The sequence below is a fragment of the Camellia sinensis genome, chromosome 11, assembly GCF_055761805.1.
Source record: "Camellia sinensis isolate YWXY chromosome 11, ASM5576180v1, whole genome shotgun sequence".
NCBI classification, from domain to species: Eukaryota; Viridiplantae; Streptophyta; class Magnoliopsida; order Ericales; family Theaceae; genus Camellia; species Camellia sinensis.
The window spans coordinates 73641411-73666217 of NC_138971.1; the positions used below are offsets into that span (position 1 = coordinate 73641411).

Sequence of the window (24807 nt, forward strand, 5' to 3'; positions counted from 1 at the left end):
GAAGCGGTAGTATTTTGACTGATCCCGTCGATTGGAAGGAAACTTGGAAGGTTGGGGTATTTCAGGTCATAATCTTGCTGAATTTGGTTCAGGACGTGCTCTATGGACGTGTTGAAAGAGATATACCGCTCAAAACAGCCGAGCAGTCGAGGAGGAGCCGCTCAATCAGAGCAGGACGATCAGTCTGGATGAGTATATTGGGGATGTCTTTGCTCTGACTCTTTTCTCTTTTCTTTGGGTTGTGGGAGTTTAAGTACAGAGTCTTGGCGGGCTACCAAGGACTCTTCGGCATTCATGTATTTATGAACTTTGGAGGGTGGCCATGGTCGTTGGAGGGTTTTTTTAGAGAGAAAAGAGAGAAGTCTGACGGGCATAGACCGGCCATGAAGGCTATTAAGATGACCTCGTCATCATTCTCCTCAACCTGGAGAGCTTCTTCATTGAAGCGAGTGACAAAACTACACAGCGATTCCCCTTTAGTTTGTCGAATATTCAACAGTTGGGTCACCGGTCGACGCTGACGCTGAGCGCCAATGAAATGGCTGAGAAAAGAGTCACTCAACTATTGGAAAGTGATGACAGAGTCCGGTGGCAATTGACCGAACCATAGCCGCGCTAACCCCTTGAGTGTTACCAGGAAAGCACGACACATGATTTCATCGGAAAAAGATCATCATGAGGGTCCTATAGGCTTCCAAATGGTCAACTGGATCGGTTGTGCCGTCGAAGGTGTCAATCGAAGGCATCTTGAACTTAGAGGGTAAGGGTTTGTCCCTGATAAATGCAGCAAATGAGGAGTTGGTTGTTATGGAAGGTTTGTTTTGCATGTTCTGCATGAGTCCCTGAAGTTGGAGCTTTATGGCTTGCAGTTCGGCGTCCCAAATAGGAACGTTGTCGCCATCGGAAGGAAATGAGGGTTGAATCCTGCTGGCCTCGCCTTCGGGGACGAGAGTGTGGCGTGACGGATGCAACCCCTAAGGTGGGATGTAGGTCCAGAGGCGGGGGAAGGGGGCCCTGGGGAGCATGTGGTTGGAGTGGGTGGCTTGGGGTTTGTTCTCGGTTTGGAGAGATGTTATGTGGTGGTGGAGAAAGAATAGGGAGATCTCGCTGAAGTAAGGCATTGACCAAGGCCTGGTTTTGTTCGGCTAGGCGGTTGATGCTATTGGTGAGTTTTGCAAAATACGAAGGTGGAGTATTGGGGTTGGAGGGCTCAGCTTCGGGGTTACCAGCGTTGTGTTGGGAAGCCATGGATCTAGTCATGACCATTCACCTCGATGTACGGGGTAGGTGATCATGGGGTTCCTTCCAGCAACAATGAACATTTGTCTTTCTGAAATGGACTTTCCACAGATGGTGCCAATTGATGATGCGATAATTCCAATAGAGGGTGAGTCGGACTGATCCACACTTCTAATGAGTTTGCTGGACTTGAAGCCCATAGGATGTGGCTGCAAAAAGGTCCAAAAGGGGTGGTAATCCCCCGGAGGACCCTCCGACGATCGAGTTAGAATATAATAGATTGACTGAGTCCAGAGAGAAGAAGGGAATGGAAAACTTAACCTTTTACGCATCTCGAAAGCTTCCTTATATCCTTTGCTTATCATTTCCTTGTCCATTCCATCTTGTCGCGTTGGCCGAAAGTCTATATTCTAGCTCGCATCGTTCATGGTGTGTTTGTATCCTCTAATGTTAGAGGGTTGTCGTATTTAATGCTGTGAGAGCTTCATTAATGGCTAATGTGTGGATGCAATAACTTTACACGATCTTTGTTTGCCTACGTAACTAGGCTTTTGTTTGGTCAGTGTTTGAATGTTGTTGGTCCGGGCCTAGTGTTGATTTCTAGTTCGGGCCTAGTGTTGATTTCTCGGAGTTATTAGGCTTTGATCATTGGAATATGAACTGGGCCCTGATCCATGGGTTGGGCTCTCTTGGGTGCTAGTTGTGCCAATCTTAGGTGCCCATTAGTATCAAATCTCATTTTTTCAAACAAGTGTGTTTATACGTTTTTCCTTTTAATCACACTTTCCAAATAAATGTGATTGAATATATTTTTTTAATTTTAATTTTATATAAAATAATTTCCAATTTTATGATTCGTGCGCAGCTGAGCAGCCCGCATACACACAACACAACACAATTTAGCTTGTTTGGATTTTCATGATTTATTTTTTAAAGAATTGAAATTTTTTATTTTTCATATTTTTTTTATTTTTATTGATTTTTTTAATTTTTAAATATATCTAACATAAATACATTTAAACAATATAATATTTAAAAAGTTTACTAAATATCAAAAATTTTAAAAAGTTTACTAAATATCAAAAATATAAAAATTTAACATATTTTTTTATATTTTTCTATAGTTATTAATTTTTTTAAATATTTTTTTTACAAATGAATCTAAAAAAAAGTACACTGGCCATTCCGGTTGAAGCACCAGGAGGAGCTATTCATCGCCCCTGAGGGCAAGTACACTGGCCAGTTCGTATTTTGCGAGAAGAAGCCAATCTCATGGTCGGGAATGTCCTCCTCCTCAGATCCATCCCCGAAGGTGCTGTTGTCTGTAACGTTGAGCGCCGTGTCGGTGATCGTGGTGTTGTGGCTAGAGCTTCTGGCGATTACACCATTGTTATCAGTCATAACCGTGATAATGGTACCTCTAGGTATTGTGATTGTTTGTTTTAGTGCGAATTGATCTAAGTCAATATTTGATTACTCGATTCCAATCTGTTACGTAAATTGGGTAAATGGCTTTGAAATCAATGGATTTAGGGATTTAATTTGCAGAACTGTTAGTTATTAGGGTTGGATTAAAAACATTAGGCAATGACTTCAAGTTGAGATATTTTACCAGAATTCTTGTTTTTAAGAATTTGGAATAACTATTTTGACCTAATCGTTTCAAATTAACTCATAAATCCAAAGAGCAACCTATCCTATATAAAATGTTGGCTTATTTTATAATAATCAAGTTCAAATTCTCTCACTTTAAATCAATAAATGCAAACACAACCTTATTTTGTTCAATTTTAAGGGTTTTGGAGTTTAGCAATCTGGTTGCCCATTGAAAATCTTTTTTTTTTTTTTTTTTTTTTTTTTAAAGCTATATTGAAAAGTTGTTCCTGTGGTGTTTCTTCTGATATTTTCAATCTAAGATTTTTTTTGATTAATAGTATTACTGGTGTGTACAGCTCTTGATTGATTAATTACTGAAAAGTTGTAGTTCAATGAGAGTGTAATTGATCTGACCCTAGTCCTATGAGTGTCGTGTTGTCAATTTGGGGGGAAAATGGTTGTATAGTGTTTGATACGCCAAAAGTTGTTACTGTGGTGTTTCTTCTTATATTTTGAATCTAAGATTTTTTTTGATTAATAGTATTACTGGTTTGTATAGCTCTTGATTGATCAATTACTGAAAAGTTGTAGTTCGATGAGAGTGTAATTGATCTGACCCTAGTCCTATGAGTGTCATGCTGTCAATTTGGGAGGAAAATTGTTGTATAGTGTTTGATATGCCACTTACCTCCAGCTCTTTTTGATACCTTCATAGACCAACCTACACCACTGGTTGAAGTTTTGAGGTGTAATCTGCCAATACTTATCCCAGAGATCGTCCAAGGTGACCATTCAAATGGGAGTTTTGAACATAACATCCACTAGATGTGGCCTAGAAAATGGAAATTATCATCTGGTTATTTATTTATTTATTTTTTGAATGTATGTCAACTTGGGATAATTTGTTTGTCTTACATAATATTATAATGTATGCCATTGACAGTCCCCGTGATTCCATAATAGTGTGGAGTTATCTTGTGCATTCTTAATTGTGACTTCTGCACATTGGTCTTCTTTCTTCTTAGATTCATTTTTGCATTTAATGTCTGTGCAGTCGGTGTGAGACCCTTAACTTTTGAAAATCCTATTAAGTCCTTGACTTTTGAGATTTTATAATAAAGCCCTTAGTTCCGTGCAAAATTAACCCTAGAACCGAAAACGCATCGTAAATGAACCTGTACAAACCCTAATAAACCCCGATAGCTTAGTAACTGATTCTGACACCCTAATATTAACTTCAAGGCCTTTGACCTTGATAATTTTATTCTAGGCCCTCACTTTTGAACTCTTTCTCGATTCCTTATTTATTTTCAATTTTAGTTATAGAGTTGAAAACGTACACCAACCAGAAACTCGTAAACCCTAACCCGGGAACTCAGGGATCGTTTTCAAAACCCTAATAATAATTAAATTAATTCTATAATTATATTTTTCACTCAAAAACCCTAGATTTCCGATTCCCATTACGATTCGCCGTTTAATTCGAAATAAAGAGACTTTAACCGAATTGAATTTTCAAATCCTAATTAAATTAAATACTACAATTAAGGCCTTGACCCTCACATTTTTCTTGAATTACAAATTGAAACCAAATTAGTACTTTTACATACATATATATACACATTTGTACTTAGATTTATTTTGTACACAAATATCTTCTAATTAGATACAATTTGTATACAAAAATAATGGAAAAATATCCCCAAATCCAAGTACTATGGCTAGCCACCTCATCTTTGTATATATAAGTGTACTTTTGTGATCAAATCTAAGATATAGAAAGATATAGAAAGATATGGGAGATATTGAAAGCTATGGGGATATATAGAAAGATTGTCTGCATTTACACACACACACACACACACACATATATATATACACATACTTGTACCAATTTTTCTAAATAAATAAGTTTGTACATGAAGATCTGTATAAAATATGCAATTGTACACAAAATAAATCAATAGGATCCTTCCAAATCTTCATCATGGCCAACCATCATAACATTCCCTAGGTTATAATAAGAATCAAATCAAATATTCTCTAAAATCATGAGAATCAAATCATATATATATGTTTGTACCTTAATTCAATCTTTGTCCACAAATATTACATCAAATTGTACACATAATTCTGCAAATCTTGAGCACATAGCCGGCCACTTTTTTCCCCTAGGATACTGTGACGACCCTGTCACGTATTGTACTTATAATTCTTTAAGTATGTATGTGCTTAGTGCTTGATGTGAGTTTGAGTGCTAAATATGTGATTAATATGATTTTTTGATTCATATCTATTGATTGTAGGAATATCTGTTGCCATTTCCGTTATAATCCCAAAATTGAAGGCCTTAAAGGCATCAGAAATCAAAATTGGTTAGTTTATTGTGACTGGCATAATTTTTAGAGTTTACTGAGAAGTTTAATTAAAATTTGATTCAGATTAAATTAATTATATTTAAATCAATTAGAATTAAGTGGGATTAGTTAACCTTAAGCTTACTTAATTAGCCTAAGTTAATTACAAGTATATATATGTGTTGAGATGTGATTAAACTCATTTTGGACTAAAAAATCTGCTGGGAAAGAGAGCTTTAGAGAGAGAAAACTTGATTTTAGGGAGAGAAAAGGCTTGGAAGCCTGGAATTGCTTGCAAGATTGAAGGATTATGAAGAACAACTCAAGTTTTTGCTAGAATTGGTGCAATTGAGGACTCTAGGCATGTAATTGAACCTTAATTTGTGAATTGGAGTCTTCAATGTGTTGAGATTTAAGATTACATGATTAAATGAAAGAAATGAGCTTAAGAAGAAGAATGTAAATTCAATTCTTGCATGCATGCATAATTTTGTTGTATTCCATCATTTTGAGTATGATTTTTGTCATCCATGTTTAAATCAAGGATCATACCTTATATGCATTCATGAATTATGAAGTTTTGAAGATTAATTCCATGTTTTGAAAGTCTTGGAAGGGAATTGAAGTTGGATTGATGCATGTATAGAAGTTTTGATCTCAATTTTGGCAATTCATAACACTTTTGAGCTCATGGTTTCAAGTTGAGCTCATACATATGTATTTCCATATATTTTCAAGAGTATGGTTCAAACATGCAAGCTTATACACTTTGGAGTTGAGTTTTGAGAAAAGAGTTTAGAAAATCTTGCATGCATGGAGGTTTAAGTTCACTTTTGGTTGAAACAAAGAGATTTTGAGCAAATGATTTTTAAGGGGTCAAGTATATATATTTTCTAAAGCAATTTTCTGTTTTTAAATGAGCCATGCATGACCCAAGGCTTTGAATTTGTGTTTGGAAGCCAAACTTTCTATTTTGAAACCCAGAAATTTCATAGATGGCTCGAGTGACCAAATGGTGGCTCAAGCCAACATTGCGAGCTCCCAGTACTTTTACAGTCTGCACAGTTGGCTCGAGCGACCAAATTGTGGCTCGAGCGAACTATGGCTCTTAGGCCAAGTTTGGGAAGACTAAATAAGTGTACTTTTTAACTTTTATTGTATTATGTGTAAAAAAAGTAGAGAGGAGATGTTGATTGATGTGACCCAAAAAAGATAAAAAGATGAAATAAGTACACTTATTTTGTTTAGCCAAACTTGGCCTAAAAGATGGCTCTGGCCATCAGCTTATTTTCAGCATGTTTTCAAAAGACGTTTTGAGTTCTTATCTTTATTTTCATCTCTTTCTGGGCATTCTTAGTCATGAATTATGACTTATTATGGATTAGTAAGCTAAGAAACAACATAAATAAATGATTAGGAAAGAGGAAATATTTATTCGGTTTGAACTCAAGGCCGTTATGTACGTAGCACAGAATCAGACTAACTATGTGAACTCTACATCTTTATATGCATTGCTATGTGTTATGTTTCATTTTAAGCATCATTTAGTTTATGTATTACTATTCACTGAGCTTGGCTCACTCTGTCTAATGTCTGTTTCTGTAGGTAACCAACCAAGTGGTCAGTCCTAGTCATGACACCTGTTTTCTTTTGTCAACCTTCATGGGTTCAGGCACTGCACGAAGCCATTTATTTTTGTAAAGTCTATTGAAATGTTGGCTTAATTTTGATTACCCATTTAAAGTTAAAGAGGTAGAACTTCAATGATTTTTATATAAGCCCAATGATGGGGCTGGGTCTGTACATATGGTTGTTTATCACCGATGCTACAACATATGGTTTGGAGCTTTATCTATTTTCCATGATGAATGTGATGTATAAGAGGTCCTGGCATGTAGATGTAGCTCAATGGAATTTATATGTATAGTTATTTTCCTACTTATGCTTCCGATGAGGCCCCATATGTTATTTACTACAGGTTAAGTGTTCGTTTTCAAACGGGTCATGCCTAAACTTTTAGGGGCGGGTTTGGGGCGTGACACACAGTGTCGTTCTTCTCTCTCGCTGTAGTCAGTTTGTTCTTCTCTCTCTCTCTCTCTCTCTTCTTGTAATGGTTTTGACCTGGTTACATTAAAAAAAAAAAAAAAATTTAAAAAAATGATACCTTGAAAAAAAAAAATGATACATTAAAAAAAAAAAATTAATTCTTTTGATGATCTCTTTATGGTCATAGTGTTTGCTATTCCTCCACCATCTTCCGAGTTTGTGATTGGCACTAGGTTTGAGGGTTACTTAGTAGAATATTCATAGCAGATTTCACTAGTGAGTCCACAACTTCTCAGCCGCCTAAGAGTGAGAGTTCCCTTATACCTTCTACTATGACTGATAATCTCAACCCTGGCCTTAAAATCACTTCTCTATTCAATGGTCAGAACTATCTAGCATGGTCGCAGAGTCTGACTATTTTCTTGAAGAGCAGAGGGAAGATTGGGTATGTTGATGGCAGAATATAGGCACCCATCACCATAGACTCGAGTTATGATTAGTGGGAGATCATTAACTCCCTTATTATGGGTTGGTTGATACATTCTATGGTCTCAGAGATTGAAGTACTCTATAGACACTACACAAGATATTTGGGAGCCGTGACTAACACTTACTCCGGGAAGGGGAACTTCTCCTAGGCTTTTGAGTTACGTCACTCCATTGAAAGGTCATTACAAGGTAAGATGACTATCCTTTAGTATTTTACCTTCCTTAGCAATGGGTGAAAGCGATTTGATCACCTTCAGGATTACAAACCAGTCTGTCTCACTGATTCTGTTGATTACCGGAAGCTTGTGGCGCAAGAGCGGGTTTTCAAGTTCTTGGAGGCTTAAATGTGGAGTATGATCTGGTTCAGAGCAGAGTACTTGGCATGGATGTGCTTCCTTGTCTCCAGGAAGCCTTTGCTTTTGTGCAGAATGAAGAGAGTCGCCGCTCTGCGATGCTTCTTTTTGCCACTACTGATCACTCGGCCTTGGTTTCTACACCTCTTCGCAATGGAGACCGTGTGACTCGTGGTTCTTGTCCTTCATCTGAAAAGGATAATTTTTTCTGTGACTACTGCCGTAGACCTCGCCACACACGAGAGACTTGTTGGAAGCTGCATGGGCCTCCTTCTGGTGGCCGAGGAGACCAGCCTGGTACTCGAGGGGATACGTCTGGTCAGTCTAAAGGCTGAGGGGCCAATGCTCGGACAATCTTTCGGACACGGTTGAGCCACCATCTTCTTCCCCAGTTGTCTCTTCTACTGCTGATGTTTCGGGGTTATCTGCCTCGGATTTTGAGATTGCTCTTCGCCACTTGCTAGATTATCGAGCCTCCACTTCTGTTCCAGGTGCACCCTCTTCTTCCGTTGCCAATTCAGATAACTTGGTTTCTTCCCCATGTGCATTGCTATCTCATACGACTGTACCATGGATTTTTTATTCTGGTGCTTCCGACCATATGTCTGGCTCCTATAATTTATTTTCAGAGTATAATCCCTCCTCAGGTCAGGAAAAAGTGCGCATTGCTGATGGTACTATTTCGTCTATGTTAGGGAAATGTTTAATTCAAGTCACATCTTCTCTTCTTTTGTCCTCTGTCTTCCATGTTCCAAATTATAGTGTTAATCTTTTATTTTTGAGTTGTATTACCTGTAACTTAAATTGTATCGTGAAGTGTTTTTCTTGATCATTGTCTTTTTCAGGATCTTATCACGAGGAAGAGGATTGACAGTGGTAGAGAGGAACATGGTCTCTACATTCTGAATCAGACAAACAAACTGGCTCATTCATCTATTCAGTTACTATCCACCAAAGACGACGTTTAGCTGTGGCACCGTCGCTTAGGACATCCCTCATTTTTATTACTTAAGCATTTATTTCCTTTTGTTTTTGAGAAAAATAATGTGTCAGATTTTCAATGTGAGTCTTGTTGACTTGGAAAACAAAACAGAGCCTCTTTTATTCTTTCTATTAATAAAAGTTTAGTTCCATTTTTTTTTATTCATTTTGATGTATGGGATTCATCCCGTTTTATGTCTTTAACCATAAAAAATGGTTTGTTATCTTCATCGATGATTGTTCTAGGGCCACTTGGGTATTTGATGAAAGATAAAAGTGAAGTGTTTTCTGTGTTTCAAAACTTTCATAAAATGGTTTATACTCAGTTTGGGGCGATTGTCCAACTTCTACGTTCTGATAATGTGGGGGGGGGGGGGGGGAGGGGGGGAATATATTGACTCTGGTCTTGTAACTTACTTCGCCACTCATGGCATTATTCACCAGACTTTATGCACTAATATCCCTCAACAAAATAGTATTGCCGAACGCAAAAATCGCCATCTTCTTGATGTCGCCCGTTGTCTATCCTTTGAGATGCAGGTTCCTTCAGCCTATTGGGGGGAAGTGGTTCTCACTGCTGCTTATTTGATTAATCGCCTTCCTACCCAAGTCCTTCAAAAACAAACACCTCTTCAAGTTTTGTTTGGGTCTACTTCTTCCGGGTTCTTCATTTCTCCTAAGACCTTTGGCTATGTTTGCTTTGTCCATAATCATTCACCCACTTGTGGTAAATTCGATCCTAGGTCTCTTAAGTGTGTTTTTCTGGGTTATTCTGCCACCCAAAAGGGTTATGAGTGTTATCATTCTCCCACTCGCAATTGGTTTGTCTTTATGGATGTCACTTTCTTTGAGTCTCAGCCTTACTTTTCGACTTTCTTAGCATCACAGTCATCTCTTCAGGGGAGCCTTGGTGTGAAGAGATTCCTGTTCCACTTCCGCTAGTGGTTGCACCGATAAAGGATGATGAGCTAGCAATTGTTGAGGAAAGGAAGCAAGCAAAGTTTATATTAGGGACAAGGACAAACAGCAAGTCACCCGGATACAAGAGACTACTTTCTTTCTCTACTGCCAACTTCTTCTCCGGATGGGTGTCCAGAGTCACCCCCCTCTCCTGAGAGTCCAAGTAATTTTGATTCTAGTGCTTCTATTCCTGAGTTTTTAGATCTTGATGTTCCCATTGCTAATAAGAAAGGGGTTAGGGCATGTACTCAGCATCCTATTATTAATCATGCCCCTTATTCTAATTTGTCTTCCTTATATAAAACCTTTCTGTCTAAAGTGTCTTTTGTGAGTCTACCTACCAATTTTCAGGATGCTTTCTCTATTCTTGAATGAAAACATGCCATGATGGAAGAGATGAAAGCTCTCAGCAAGAGTGGCACTTGAAAGTTAGTGGAGTTACCTGGAAGCAAAAATCTAGTTGGGTGTAAGTGGGTGTATGCGATAAAACACAAAGCAAATCGTTCCATAGAGCGGTACAAAGCAAGACTGGTTGCTAAGGGCTTTGTTCAGACTTATGGGGTAGATTATCAGGAGACATTTGCATTGGTTGCTAAGATGAACTCTGTGAAAATCTTACTTTCTCTTGCTGCAAATTTGGATTGGCCACTTCATCAGTTTGATGTGAAAAATGCCTTCCTTTATGAAGACCTAGCAGAGGAGGTCTATATGTATATTCCTCTTAGTTTTGCAGATGCTAAGTCTAAAGGTAAAGTATGCGGGCTCCAAAAGTCGATTTATGGGCTAAAGCGGTCTTCTAGGGCTTGGTTTGAAATGTTTGCTCAAGCTATGTTGAAATATAGGTTCAAGTAAAGTCAAGCTGACCATATCTTGTTTGTGAAACACTTCTCACATGATAAGACCACAGCTCTATTGTTTACGTTGATGATATTGTTCTAACAGGAGATGATGTTGAGGAGATTCCTCGTTTGAAGGAATACCTAAAGGCCTCTCTTGGAAAGGGTCTTTATTTCTCAAAACATGGACATCTCAGCATGGAAGCATTCACTAATGTGGATTGGGTTGGATTAGTCACTGATAGACGATCAACTTTAGGATATTGCACATTTGTTGGAAGTAACCTAGTCACGTGGCGCAGTAAGAAACAAAATGTGGTTGCTAGATCTAATGTTGAGGCAGAATTCAGGATTATGGCTCAGGGTGTATATGAGTTACTATGGATTAGACTATTGTTGGGAGACTTGGGGATCCAGCAGACCGATTCCATGAGATTATACTGTGACAACAAGGCCGCAATCATTTCATAATATAGTGCAACATGACATAACTAAGCATGTGGAGATTGATAAGCACTTCATCAGGAAAAGCTCACTAGTGGCACCATATGTATTCTATTTGTGAAGACTGGGGACCAACTAGTAGATGTTCTCACCAAAGGACTAGAGAGCAAACCATTTAATGGCATTCTCAAGAAGCTGGGCATGAGAGATATCTTTACACCAACTTGAGGGAGAGTGTTAGAATAGGACATAATATTGTTTGATTTTATTTTCCCTTAATTTGTGTAATGGGCTAGCCCATAATTTGTGCCTTGTGGCACTCCTGTAATTACTCATTATTATCTATATAAAAAGGGATGCGGTCTAACTCATTCTTTAACTCTTTCTCTTCTCTAAATCTACACAAATATCCTAGCTAGGCAACAAGTAAGCCGCAACACAACCCTTTCTTTTATTTTTCTTTTTCAAATACATGTTCTTAGAGGTTCTAAACATTAATTTTTGATGTGTTTTAATGGTGTTTTTGTGTTAAAAATTAAAAGAGTTGAGCCTTGTTCCACACTTATGTTTTTTTCTTAATCGGTGCAAAACTATTTTTTTCTATACCTCTCTTTCATAATTTCCAAAGGCACACCTTTAATTCAAATTTCTGAGTTTAATAAATATTATTTATCATATTTTCATTACAATAGAAGTGAAAAATTATCCATGGTTACCCTCTTTTCTTACTTTCTTTGTTATTTCAAGCTTTGTGCTCAAAGAACCAGTTTTTCTGCCCTGTTGCGAAAATTCCAAAAAAAATTTAGAAAAATCTCCTTAACTTCATTTTTATGTCAAAAGCTTCCTTTAAGTGTTAGCTTTCATGGAAAAAGAGTGAGCGGTTTGAGAGAAAACCCTGTTTTCGTAACAGTCGATGAATCTGGGTAGCACTGGAGTATTTTTTGAATAATTAAAAATCTAGGATAGCTATGCCACTTTGAAACATGTTTTTAAAATTAGATAAAATTCTGCAAACCATAGGAAGGCCAAGTATAGGAAAAATCTAGAAATGCCTCTTCAATTGCAATCTTTAAAGTGCACCAAATTTAGAAATTTACTTTTTTTGGTAAATTTTTGTTCTTGACTACATGGTGTGTTTATTATCACTTGTTCATATCTTGGTAAGATTTGCATGTGTTATGGTTATGTTCCTTATCTTATTCAATTGATAATGCTCATGCTTATGTGGATATTACTATCTTGTTAAGTTAATCTAACTTTAATTTAAGACATCTAATTTGACGGAAAACTTAATTGGGGTGGTATTGGGTTTTCAATCACTTGAATAATGAAGAGATGATAACGTGTTAAGTATGGATTGATAGGATGTGTTTCCCTATGAAGCATGGACGCTCCAAAATTGGTGCCGTGGCGGTATTCGACACGGGGACACGTATGGGACACGCCAGATGGCGTGTCCCTTTAATTTAATGATTTTTTTGTATGGGACACGGCAGGGACACGGTGGGGACACGCGTGTCCATATGGAGACACGACGCGGGACACGGCGGGGACACGGCGTGGGACACGGCAGGATTATTATTATTTTTTTTATCTTTTGCCTCTCTTATTTAGTCCTTTTGTGAAAAATATTATTGGATGTTGAATGTTTTTCCCTTCTCGTCTTAGTTTTTGTTATCGTTTGTTATGACTTTTTTGTGAATTTTTTGTGAATGGATGATCTATTAATTTGTTTAATGTAATGGTTATGTTTATTCAATTAATGTTACTATGTTAGTGTTTGTTAATTTTAATTTAGGATGAATGTAATATGAATCTACATACACATACAACTCTCGCGTCTTTCTCTTCCTTCGAAAACCGCGTTTGACACGCGGCCTTGCTTTTGCATCGGCTGGCCGACAAAAGCAGACCTCCTCGATTACCAATTGCCTCGGCTCTCTCTCCTTTGTCTTCTTCTCTTCTGCCTTCTTCTGAATCATTATCTTCCGTCTTCTACTTAATCACTCACTCCTTCTTCCTCATTCTCTTCCATCTCCTTCTTCTTCATCACTCTCTTGTCTCCTTTTTCTTCATCGCTCTCTTCTCCTTCCTCATCGAGAGACAGAATAGACAGACAGAGTGAAGTAGAAAGGTTGCCAAAACTAGTCCGTTCTCTGGTATTTCTCTGTGACTCTTTTTCTTTCTTTTACATCTCTCACCTCTAACCTCTAACATATGGCCTCCTCATCTTGTCCCCTTACTCTGTTTCCGGACCTGAATGATCCCATAAGTTCTGCTGGACCGAGTACTCCTGCTCCTACTTTTGCTCCTCTTAACTTTCCTATGCTATCAATCGAGCAAATAATGGCAGCTCAATCTGACATTGAGGCCAACCATTATACGTTGAAGTCCTGCATGGAGACAATGACTACGGTCTCCAAGTTGTCTCACTGGCTACAAAATAGGACAGGTGAGGTACAATAGTTGAACTCCCAACTCGCTCTACTCCAATGCATGTACAAAGATGCGCGAGCGGAGATTTGCGTGCTAAAGGTGGAGAACAAAGAGTTGAAATGGAAAGCCACCATCATGGCCCGATTTGGAGCACCTTCGTACTTTGCTTTTGACGACCAACAGGGAGTCAACCCTCTCGGTGGTCCTGTAAGCACTGAGGCAGGGCCTTCAAGGGTCGACGACAAAAAAAGAAGAGTTTGGCGGAAGAGCCGAGTAAGTGAAGTCGGCGTGTGGCCGTCACTGGAAACAAAACAAGAGATCTCTCTTTTTTTCTTTTATTTTTCTGGGCTGCTTGTTTTTCTTTTTTTCTTTTTTTTTTTTTGTATTTCTGGGTTTTTTTTTGTTGTTTTCTTTTTTTTTGTTTTTTTTGTCGTCTCGGTAATCGGGGATGTCCTTCCCTGACTTTAATAAAATCAGTTTCTTTTTTGCTCATCATTGGCGTGACTGGCATATCACTTTGAGTTTGAAAACAATTTTGTTTGATTGAATTTGAGAATGATTGAATTTTGAATCGTGAATTGGACATTGATTCCATACTGACCTAATTCAAAAATAAGTTAACGAAAGAATACCCTAACTGGTATGAATGTAATATGAATCTAATATGAATGTACACTGACTGGTATGAATACCCTGACTGGTATGAATGTAATATGAATCTACATAACACAAAAATATATAAAATAAATAAAATAAAATTCGTCGTGTCCCCCGTTGTGTCTGTGTCCCCATTTTTTTGAAAATTGTCGTGTCCGTATCCATGTCTGTGTCCGTGCTTCATAGGTGTTCCCTAACTAAAGGTTAAGTCTTGCACAAGCGGTTATCGCGTGAACCATAGTATGGAACGGACGTATTCAGACTTTTTGCGATGGTTTGATTTGGTGAGATAAGGTTGGGTCTAGATAGGACATTCAGGAAGATAGAACTTTTTTCGGAAGGATAAGGTTGGATTCAGGATGATAAAACCTTTTTCTTTTCGCCGTCCTTTGTGAGGTCCATCAATGGTGTTGCGCGGAATATAAACGTTGTAAGCATCCATGGTAAGTTCTGCAAAGCAGCAAAATGGGGCGTTTCGAATAGTCCGGTGTCCAATCCTTATAGTTGGGAGGATGAAATCTGTTTGGGAGATTTCTAAATTACTAACATCTAACCTTGTAATCCTTTGTTATTGATATGAATATCATGTTTCATTACTTGTTATAATTATGATGGTGTATTAGGTTGGTAAAAAATGGACAGGGTATGTGAGCGTTTACTAGACATTCAAAACTCATGGCGTTTCATGCCAAGTATCAAAGACTATTAAACCGGTTAAAGGTAAGGCTAAAGCATTTGAGGATGTACAACTACCCTAGGAGAATTAGAAACTAGTTTTGTAAACACGTTTTGAGATTGTAAGTGACAAATCACTTGTTGTATTTAAGACATGATTTTGTAATTATTATATATCTATACATATCTTTTGTATTACTCCCTCCGTCCCAAAATAATGGTCCCTTTTAGGGAATCCAACTTTTTTTGGTAGTACAATTATTGCATTTGAAAAAAGTTGATTTTTCAAAATTATCCTTTTGATAGTACATTTTTTGGGAATATCAATGCATAATTGTACTTTTTATGTTGTTTATTAATTTAAAAGAAGGGTAAAATAGGAAATTTATATTATTTTTGTACTTGATTTTTGAAGAGGGACTAATATTTTGGGACAATGAAAAATGGAATAAGGGACTAATATTTTGGGACGGAGGGAGTACTTATTTTTTTATTTTCTTGTCGACTCATGTAGATCTTGTGTTAATACCTTATTATGATCTGTCAAAAGGGTAGCTTTGCTATCTAAGGTGGTTGGACTTTGAAGGGAGGCTATATTGATTCCTCCAGTCTTCCTGAAATCTTACTTGGTTATTAACCAAATGACTCATTAGTGACGTTTTCTACTCTTGTAACTTTAGATAAACTCTGTATTTATTTGCTAATATATTCTCTGATGTTTCCGATTTTTGGGGCATCACAGTCGGAGATGAAACTTTTTGGAGGATCTGACAGAGTAGCCCTTAAACTACGCTTTGGAAAGAAAATCGTGGAACTTGAGGATGAGAAAAGAATTGTTCAGGTTAATATAAGCTTCTTGTATATATCCCTTAGTCTTCATGACCTTGAAAGTTGATGTTCACTTTTTCATTTGCTTTATCTATGCATCAATAATGGGATTGTTTGGTGGCTAAAGTTGAAAATCTCACTGCACTGGGACCAAATTTGGCGCCTAAAAAAAATTTTGATACCAAAACTTGTGGAATTGACGACCAAAAATTTTTTTAGTCAGCAAAAGTACAATATTTAGCTACTAATTTTTTTTAGTCAGGAAATATTGATTATTGGCGACTAAAAAAAAATTTTAGTCGCTAAAAATGCCACAATTGGCGACTAAAAAATGTTTGTCACTGTATAAATAGTTTTGGTTGGTAAAATTTTTTAGTCGCCGAATAAAAAACAAAAATTTACTTTCAGACTTTTGGTCGCCAAAAATTTATTTTTAGCGACTAAAATAATTAAAATATTTGGAGGGAAAATTTCAAATTTTGGAGGGATTTATAAAATTAATTGGTGACCAAAATATTTAGTCGCCAAATTACTACTTGTAGCAACTAAAACAATTTTAGTCGGCAATAGTATATAATATTTGCTAAAATAATATTTAGTCAGATTTTTCGCACCCTTTTTAGCGACCAAAATAATATTTAGTCGCCAAATGGCATGAAATTATTTACTACTTATATACATTTCCCGACAAGTAAATCATTTCGCCGTGGAAGCTCAAAATTTTATAGAGGGAATAATTTCAGATTCGCGCTTCTGTCTCACACTTTTACCCTCTCTGTGTATACACCACAACCACAGAACTCTCTCTCAGCAAACCTCACCACCGCAAATCAACAAACCTCACGGCGATCAAACCTCACAACCATGCATCCTCAGCACCATTGGTCCCCGTACGCCGCAAATTAGCACCGCCACCGCCGCTAACAGGTTCGCTCTCTCACTCCCTTTCGCTCTGTGGCTCTCTCGCTCTCTCTCTCTACCCCTTCTTCTATTTCCCCAACTGTGAACTCTTGCTCTAGGGTTGTTTATTCTACCCATTCAGTTTAATTTTTTCTTCATTTCTAAAATGGGTTTGTTTGAAGTGGTTTCATTAACTGGGTTATGACTCCCATTCGATGGAGTTCAAATAAGAAAAGAAAAAATAGAAGAAGAAAATAAAAAGCAAAGGGAGTGGTTTGTTTTTTGTTCCATTGTGTTTACTTGATGGGAAATTGTCTTTGCTTCTCTGGTTTTGAGTTTGGTTTGTGCTGATACATGTGTGGTTTGCCATGAATTTCTGCTGCCTGTTGCGCCTTCTGCTCACCAACTGTTTGATGCAATGCCTAAATGAAAAATTCACCCACTCATGTAGACACAGTTATAACTCATCACTTCCATCAGAATTAGTTCTTGTCTTAGTTGTCTACCTATCCTTGGTTTTGCTTCCTGTGCAAAATGGCTAAGATTCTTCGCAAACTGGTGTAGTTGTCTACTTATCCTTGTCTTTGTTGTGTACACATCTAACTCACTTTTTATACCCATTGTGAAGCTTCTTTTTTTTTTTTTTCTCCCACTGCATTTTTTAGTTTACTTTATCTAGACCATTTATGTTGTCATATGAACTGATTCCATTTAAGTAGTTGCATATTATATACCCCTCAGATTTTTCTTGAAGTGGATTAATATTATTCTAACTATCACGCAACTGCATGATATCAAACATCCCTCTTCAAAACAATCCTTTCAATAATTAATTTTTTAACTTTCCCTTTTCTTCAGCACTACATGCTTTAAGCTTGAAGAATATCATACTGCCAGGGCAGCACTAGAAAAGGGTACTTATTTAGCACAAAATGATTCATGATTCACCAAACTGATTACAGAGTGTGATGAAAGTATTGCAGGTATGTACATGCCTATACCTATATGTCGTGTTACTTCTATGTTGAATAACAGAACAAGCCTTTAACGGTTTTTATAGGTCAGTTTTATTTTTTTACTGAATTATTTTTCTGATATGCATTAGAAGTGTAGTGTTTTTTTTTTTTCATCTGTTGTTTCAATTGCTGCCTTTATCATTAGACTGCTGTTAATGCTAGCAGCTGCTGCCATTGTGATGGCAGTACTATCTTTGCTTCTATTGTTGTCGGCACCAATGCCGTCATTTATTTTCCTCGATTGCTGTTAATTTGTTGTAACCAATATTAGTCTGTTAGATTGTTTTTTTATGCTGGATGGAGTATTCTGCTTCTGGAGATACTGTCCCAGCTCTATACAGTTTTTTGACAATGATTACTTAAACAAGCATTCATACTATCAGAAGCCAAAAGAAGTGGTAGTGACAATATTTGCAAAGGGTGTACCAGAAAAAAATGTTTCTATCAACTTCGGAGAACAGATAGTATGTCAAATCTACTAGACAATTTCTTTTCTTATGTCTTGTTAAATACTATTTTCAATCATTATTCTTGAATTTTCAGCTGCCTCTCCAAGGCTTCATTATCTTCTAATGATGGACTAATCAATTCTATTTAACTTTTTCGTGCAGCGAAGTGTTACTATTGATGTCCCTGGTGGAAAAAAGTTTCATTTTCAGCCAAGACTATTTGGAAAGGTATTGAATTTTACTTTTTTACATGTTCAACTCTTTACTTTCAAGTTCTGTTACTCTTTTAACACCTATCACACTATGTTTTCTCTTTATAGTTAACCTTCTCTTTTGGCCTAGCTTCCTTCAAATTTATCCCCATAATAGCTATGATGGTATATCGCTATATTTAGATCCCATGAGGTGGGGAAAATTGGTTGATAGCTAGGCAATCTGTCATTGTTATGTTTATCGTTTCATTATCTTAGCTAGCTTGTTTTTTAGGCTACAAGCTAGTTGTCAATTTGAATTTGTTTATTGCACTTTTGTTAACTGAACTGAAATGTTTTAGCAAATTTTTAATTTTATTTTCTGTTTTGTGGGTTTTGGTTTTCAAAGCATAGGAAATTCACTCCAAGAAATGCAGAGAAAACTCTACCAGTTTTGGTTAATTTGTTTGTCATTTAGTTACATGAGAAGGAGGCTTAATAGTCAATATATATATAATAAATAAACAAATAAAAGGTAAAGTTGAATTTATTTATTTTTCTTTCAAAAGTTAAAGTTGCTTCATATAGTCTGGTCATCGCAGAACTATGATTGTGTATAGATTTTGGACAAATTAAAGTAACAGAATCAATAATTTTTTTAGGTTATGGTTTTCTTTTTAATTAGGTCCCATATATACGTGTATATATATATCATTTTCGAAGGAAAATTGATGGCCTAATTTAATGAAGAAAAACTGATTTCATGTTTTGTATAGATAAGTTCATGATATGGGAAGATGGGTTAGATTTAGGTATAGGTTGGGGTTTTGTCCATTTGAAGGTGGAATTGTTAATATAAATTTCATAGCTTGTTTTATGTATTTAGGAACTTACTTTATGGGTTTTAATTGATTTTGATTTCTAATTTGGCTTCTTGGTTTCTAATGGATAATTCTATGCATACTAACAATCTTACTAAAATTATAAATGCTCAAATGTGATTGGTTGTCAAAAAAGTAATAATATTTAAACCACCAATAATATTTGGACGAGAATGTTTTTAGTAGGATTGTTAGTAAGATGTTAAGTAGATGGACCATTACTCATTTTTAATTACTTGTTTGGAAAAAGGGTAGGAATTGGTAAACAGTTTGAAAATGGTCATATGAGAATGATGCCTTCTCTTTTTGTCATTTTTTATTTTTATTTTTTAGGGAAGGGGAGGGGTTGTGGGCCATTGTTTGTCCCATTGTCATGCCAACAATCCCATTTATTATGTAACATTTTTTCAGCATTCACTATTGAGATACATTGACAAAGAAATCTTTATAAGGTTAGCTTTCAACCAAATTGCTAAAGGGATTAAACTCATAAATAAGGGTCTAGTTATGAAGCACGGATACTTCAAAAAGGGGAGACGTATCCGTATCGGATACTTATCGGATACCGATACTCCTTGGATACTCGCGGATACGTATCGGATATTTCTTAAAAGTTTTGGATACTTCTTAATTAATTTTTTATTAATTTTGAAGTATCGGATACTCGAAGTTACATATTACTTATAATATTTTGTTTAGTTATTTAATAAGAGGAATATAGTGAGAGTTAAAGTAATAGAATTTGTCAAATTGATGTATCCTTATTGTCTCCCTCACTTCTTTCTTGCTTTCTCACTCTCTCACGTTTTTTCTCTCTGCTCATTCTTTCTTTGGTGTTGTGGCATGTAAGGATGATATTTAATTTACATTTGCATTTGCATTTGCATTTGCTTTTACTTTTAGTTTTGGATGTTTTATGAATGTTTGAAGACGTTGAGGTTAACTCACCCAAAAAAGACTTCGAGGTTAATAGGAATCCCGCGCTCTTTATTTATTAATTTACTTTAAGTTTTATTTTTATACATATTACATTATTAAAATTATAAAAATATTTTTTTTTACGAACGTATCCCCGCCGTATCTGTATCATACTTTTCTAAATTTTGACGTATCGCCATATCCATATCCCCATATCGCCATATCTGTACCCGTGCTTCCTAGGTTATCATTGATGACTTAAAAAAGTATATTTGCTGAAATTTTTACTTAAGAATGGTTTTTTGGCTTTAGCTAAAGTCCTGTTATATTCACTGATGAGGGGGAACAAGTTGAAGCTATTGACCTTGAAGACTTATAGTTTTATAGGAATCTTTCTTCTTTATCAAGTTGTCTTTTGCTTTAGGTTTTATTTTTATGCATACTGCATTACTAAAATTTGTAAAAATAATATTTTTTACGAACGTATTTGCGCCGTATCCGTATCCTAGTTTTTCCAAATTTGCCATATCACCGTATCCGTATCGTATCGTATCCGTATCCCGTATCTGAATCCGTGCTTCCTAGGGGTCTAGTGTATTCAATTGATGACTTTTTATTTAATTTGAAGCATATCAGAGAGTGCTCTGGTTACCTAGGTACTGGTTGATATAGCTTTATTGATGAACATATGCATGACATGCCAACACCTATAGAATGGGGCCTTTGATGGCATAGAAGTTGAAGCTATGTTAGCTAATATTGCATCCATCAAAGTGAATATTACTCTTTCGGCATGTTTGATTGGAAGGATTAGAGCATGGGATTGGGATTATTAATCCGTGGGCCCAATTATCCCATGTTTGTTTTGACATTTTGTTTTAGGATTATTAATCCAATGGATAATTAATCTAACAAATTTGTAGGATTATTAGTAATGGGGTAGGGGTGGGATTGTGAATACCACACTAATTTGATAGGATTATTAATACCTCACTATTAGTCTTATGGAATCAAACATGACCTTTGCGTAAAATATAACAAGAAAAGCTTGTCTTATTCAGTCAATGACTTAGGCTTCATGTTGGATTGCATTGGGAGTCGTTGATTGTTTCTGGGCTCTGTTGCTGCTGTTAGGGCTTTGTTTTGTGGCTGTTGTTAGTGTTTTGTATTGTGGCTGGTATGTTTTGGTTGAATTCTCATCCACTAGTTTGCTGGTTTAATGGGATTTTCCTGCCGATGATTGGGTAGTGGCTTTTGGTGCCACTCTAGTGAGGATCTAAGCTCCTACTATGATGCTTAGAGCACTTATCCTGTTTTATTTTGTTTTATTCATTTGCAGATCAAAAAAAAAGAAAATGTTCTCTCTTTTATTTTGTTATATTTGTTTGCAGCTTATGTGTTTAACAAATTATTTTTCACTGGTTAGAAATTGTTGGGCTTGTTTGAAATTTTTATGAATGTTTTTCACTTGTTTGAAATTTTTATGAATTTTTATGAATGTTTTTTGAAATTGTTGGCCTCTCATAAATTTTTTTATGAATCAGTCAAATTCATTCCGCAATGTTTGTAATGTTTCTTTTGACAGTTTCAATTCAATAATTAAGAAGGATTGGAACTTGTGGATTGATGCTGGAAAGAATGTGGTGAGGAGAGAAAATATAGAGGCTGCTGTGAAGAGGGTGATGGACGGCGGTGATGATGACAGAGAAGGCTAAAGTGCTGGGAGAGATGGCATTGAAAGCTGTTAAAGAAGGTGGATCATCTCATAGAAATTTGACGGTGTTGATTGAAGAGCTTGAGCAACTAAGAGATCAAAGGGCTAAGGATGATTGAGGGTTATTACATTGTCTATGTCTCTATTCTTCACTGCTCATTACATTTTGTTGAAATAAGGCATTTGAATGTCTTTTAATAGTTAAATTTTGTATATGGTTGGAAATTGAATGTTACAGGTTGTGGAGAAATATTTTTATTAAATGGTTGATAATTGAATGAATGAATGAATGAATGGATGAATAATTTTGTATATGCATAGGTTTCAGGTGGCGCAAAAAATATTACAGAACAAATTATAAAAACGAAATGAGACCTTTTGGCGACTAAACAAATATCATATGTTGGCTTTTGGCTACTAAATTTTAGTCGTTAGTTGTGAAAAAGTGAAACTTTTTGGCTACTAAACTTTTTGGCCACAATTGTAAAAAGAAAACTTTTGGCTACCGAACATTTGGTCGCCAAACATACATGCTCAATTGGCTATTAAATAATTTAGTCGTTAAAAGTAAATATATATATATTTAATTATTTTTAAAAAATATGTGGCGACTAAAGTTTTAGTCGCCAATAGGTCATTTTTGGCTACTAAAAAAATTTTAGTCGCTGATTGTTTCCCCAATGCTATTGGTGATCAAATGGGCGACCAAATATATTAGTCGGCAAAAGTGATTGGCGACTAAAAAATAGGCTTTTGGTGATTAAAATTTTAATCGCCAAAAGTGCAATTTCTTGTAGTGTAATAATGATCAACAAACACAAAAATTTCAAGTAGTTATTCATGCACAGAAATTAAAAGCACCTGAGGCACAGGTGATAATTTTAGCTAAGATGCTATTAGTTTTAGATTAGAAGCATCTTCCTTATGATAATTTATTCTAATAAAAATTTATCCACATTTATACACATCAGATTCAGGATCTTAAAAAGAAACAAGAGAACCACGTTCAGCTTTTACAGCTAAAGCAGAAGAGTGATGAAGCAGCAAAACTGTTGCAAGAAGAAATTCAATTCATCAGGGCCCAAAAGGTTGGATTATGTTTTGTTTGATCACCTTTATATTCTTTATCTTAGTTTTAGTGCATGTTGCTAATTTTTTCTGAGGTTATAGGTTCAACTACAACAAAAGATAAAACAAAAAGCAGAACAACTTCGACATTGGAAAGCCTCTTGAGAGAATGAACTGCTATAGGTACATTTTTTCAATTATTTGGTTTTTTATTTATTCATATAATTGGATTGGGAATGTTGTGCCACCAACTTTGTAGAACCATTTAAAAAATTGCAGAAAAATACCAAAATAGTTGAGCCAACAAATCGTTTAGGGAGGCTGTGCTTTGTAAAATTAATTTTACATATAGACTCCCTTTTTGACATTAAACTCAACTTTTTATTTTGCAACATCTTTTATGGAGAAGTGTTGTGGACTAGGACTTTTTGGTGATGGTGTTAATTGCATTTGGTAGACGTCACATATTCCATTTCAATCATGGCACTTCTACATGCTATATTGAGAATACTTTTCAATTTAACAAATTAGTCATTGTTGATTGTTACCTCTTTATGATGGTTTGCTTACCATTACATTGTACATCACTTTTTCTTTCTATATCTTGTTTTATATTATTGGGATCATATAACAGTAGTGGTCAAATTATTGAGAGAAGTTTCTAAACATAAAAGTTGGTAAATATTATATGGTCATCAATCTAGTTTTGTGAAGCCTGCTCAATGAGAATCTTAATAGTACCAATGGGAATTGATTTATATGCACTCATGAAATAATAGCACCTTATTTCTTTATGTGCCTAAATCAGACTCATGTGAGATACCTGAGTTACCTTTTGTAAGAGGGGCTAATTTGAGCCCACTAAATTATTTAGGCCCAATAGCCCAAGATTAGTGGGCCCGAATTTATCGCAAGTCCAAGATTGGTGGGCTCGGATTTATCGCCATCAAACGGACTAAATCGCTCTAAGCCTCGAAAGGGTTCGGATCCACGAACCTAGAGACTTACTCGGGCCCGGACTCGAAAGGGTATTAAGCAAGCCTAGAGATCCGAGGCACTCGGACTCGAAAGGGTTCGGATCCACGAACCTAGAGGTCCGAAATACTTGGCTTCGAACGGATCCAGACGCAATCTAGAAGTCGCTCCGTTAATGAGTCCCAGAACACTTGCGGGCTCGGAGCTTTCCGGGATCTACGCACTAGAACCATGGGCGTAATGGAGTTCGAACAAAGGACCCGATCCCGAGGACGGTGAGTGGAGACAAATTCACTCTTCGGTTAAACTAGCCTATACCCGGGTCGAGGTGGCACGACCCCGGGGGGTCCATGAGACTCGGCAATATTTTGCGGCAGGACGTCCTCTGGGACTACCCCTGACCCTTTGGGATGATTGGGGATCATTGGTTAGGTGTGGCTAAGAAGAAGGGTTCGCCGAGGGAGTGATCTCCTCTTCGGGGTTTTCTCATCCTCGGAGAAGTCACCTCCTCGGAGAGGTCACCTCCTCGGAGAAGTCACCTCCTCGGAGAGGTCACCCCCTCGGACAAGGTGGTTAGAGAGAATATCCCCCATGTGCCTTGCACATGGGCTCCATCCTACATCATGAGGTGCCTATAAATAGCACCCACCCATAGCTTTACAAGGGATGAATTTTGGAGATTTTTAACTCTTGGGAAAGAACTAATTTCCCTTCTTCATTATCAACCTTGAGAGCGAAAGTGGGAGATCCTTGGGAGAGCCTTGCCATTATTCTATTCTCTAGCCATTTTGCCTTCTT

The 24807-nt window shown here is 36.6% G+C and overlaps 1 protein-coding gene and 1 long non-coding RNA gene across 19 annotated transcripts; both read left to right on the forward strand.

Moving 5' to 3' along the window:
- The first annotated feature begins 2135 nt into the window (after positions 1 to 2135).
- LOC114279329 (protein SGT1 homolog A) lies at positions 2136 to 22248 on the forward strand. 18 transcript variants are annotated; one of them, XM_082894119.1, is made up of 7 exons: positions 2136 to 2663; positions 15812 to 15910; positions 16696 to 16824; positions 17656 to 17780; positions 18197 to 18277; positions 18425 to 18490; positions 21838 to 22248. In XM_082894119.1, the coding sequence occupies exons 5-7, from the start codon at positions 18249 to 18251 to the stop codon at positions 21965 to 21967; spliced, it is 225 nt and encodes a 74-aa protein (XP_082750245.1). In that variant the 5' UTR covers positions 2136 to 2663; positions 15812 to 15910; positions 16696 to 16824; positions 17656 to 17780; positions 18197 to 18248; the 3' UTR covers positions 21968 to 22248. The 18 variants fall into 18 exon arrangements, 11 of the variants coding, with proteins under 11 accessions (XP_082750245.1, XP_082750242.1, XP_082750240.1 ...); XM_082894116.1 differs by having other exon boundaries at positions 21857 to 22248; XR_014344086.1 differs by lacking the exon at positions 18197 to 18277.
- Positions 22249 to 22785: 537 nt separating this feature from the next.
- LOC114279309 (uncharacterized) lies at positions 22786 to 23862 on the forward strand. The gene is made up of 3 exons (XR_003635209.2): positions 22786 to 22838; positions 22938 to 23054; positions 23137 to 23862. It is a non-coding gene; the product is annotated as an uncharacterized LOC114279309 (long non-coding RNA).
- Positions 23863 to 24807: the final 945 nt, after the last annotated feature.

Excerpts from the sequence above, each read along its gene's own strand:
- LOC114279329 (XM_082894112.1), top strand. The coding sequence starts at position 18,104 with ATGCTGGATGGAGTATTCTGCTTCTGGAGATACTGTCCCAGCTCTATA. Across the intron at positions 18,278-18,424 it reads TCAACTTCGGAGAACAGATA|CGAAGTGTTACTATTGATGT; the intron begins GTATGTCAAATC and ends TTTTTCGTGCAG. Across the intron at positions 18,491-21,856 it reads AGCCAAGACTATTTGGAAAG|AAGGATTGGAACTTGTGGAT; the intron begins GTATTGAATTTT and ends TCAATAATTAAG.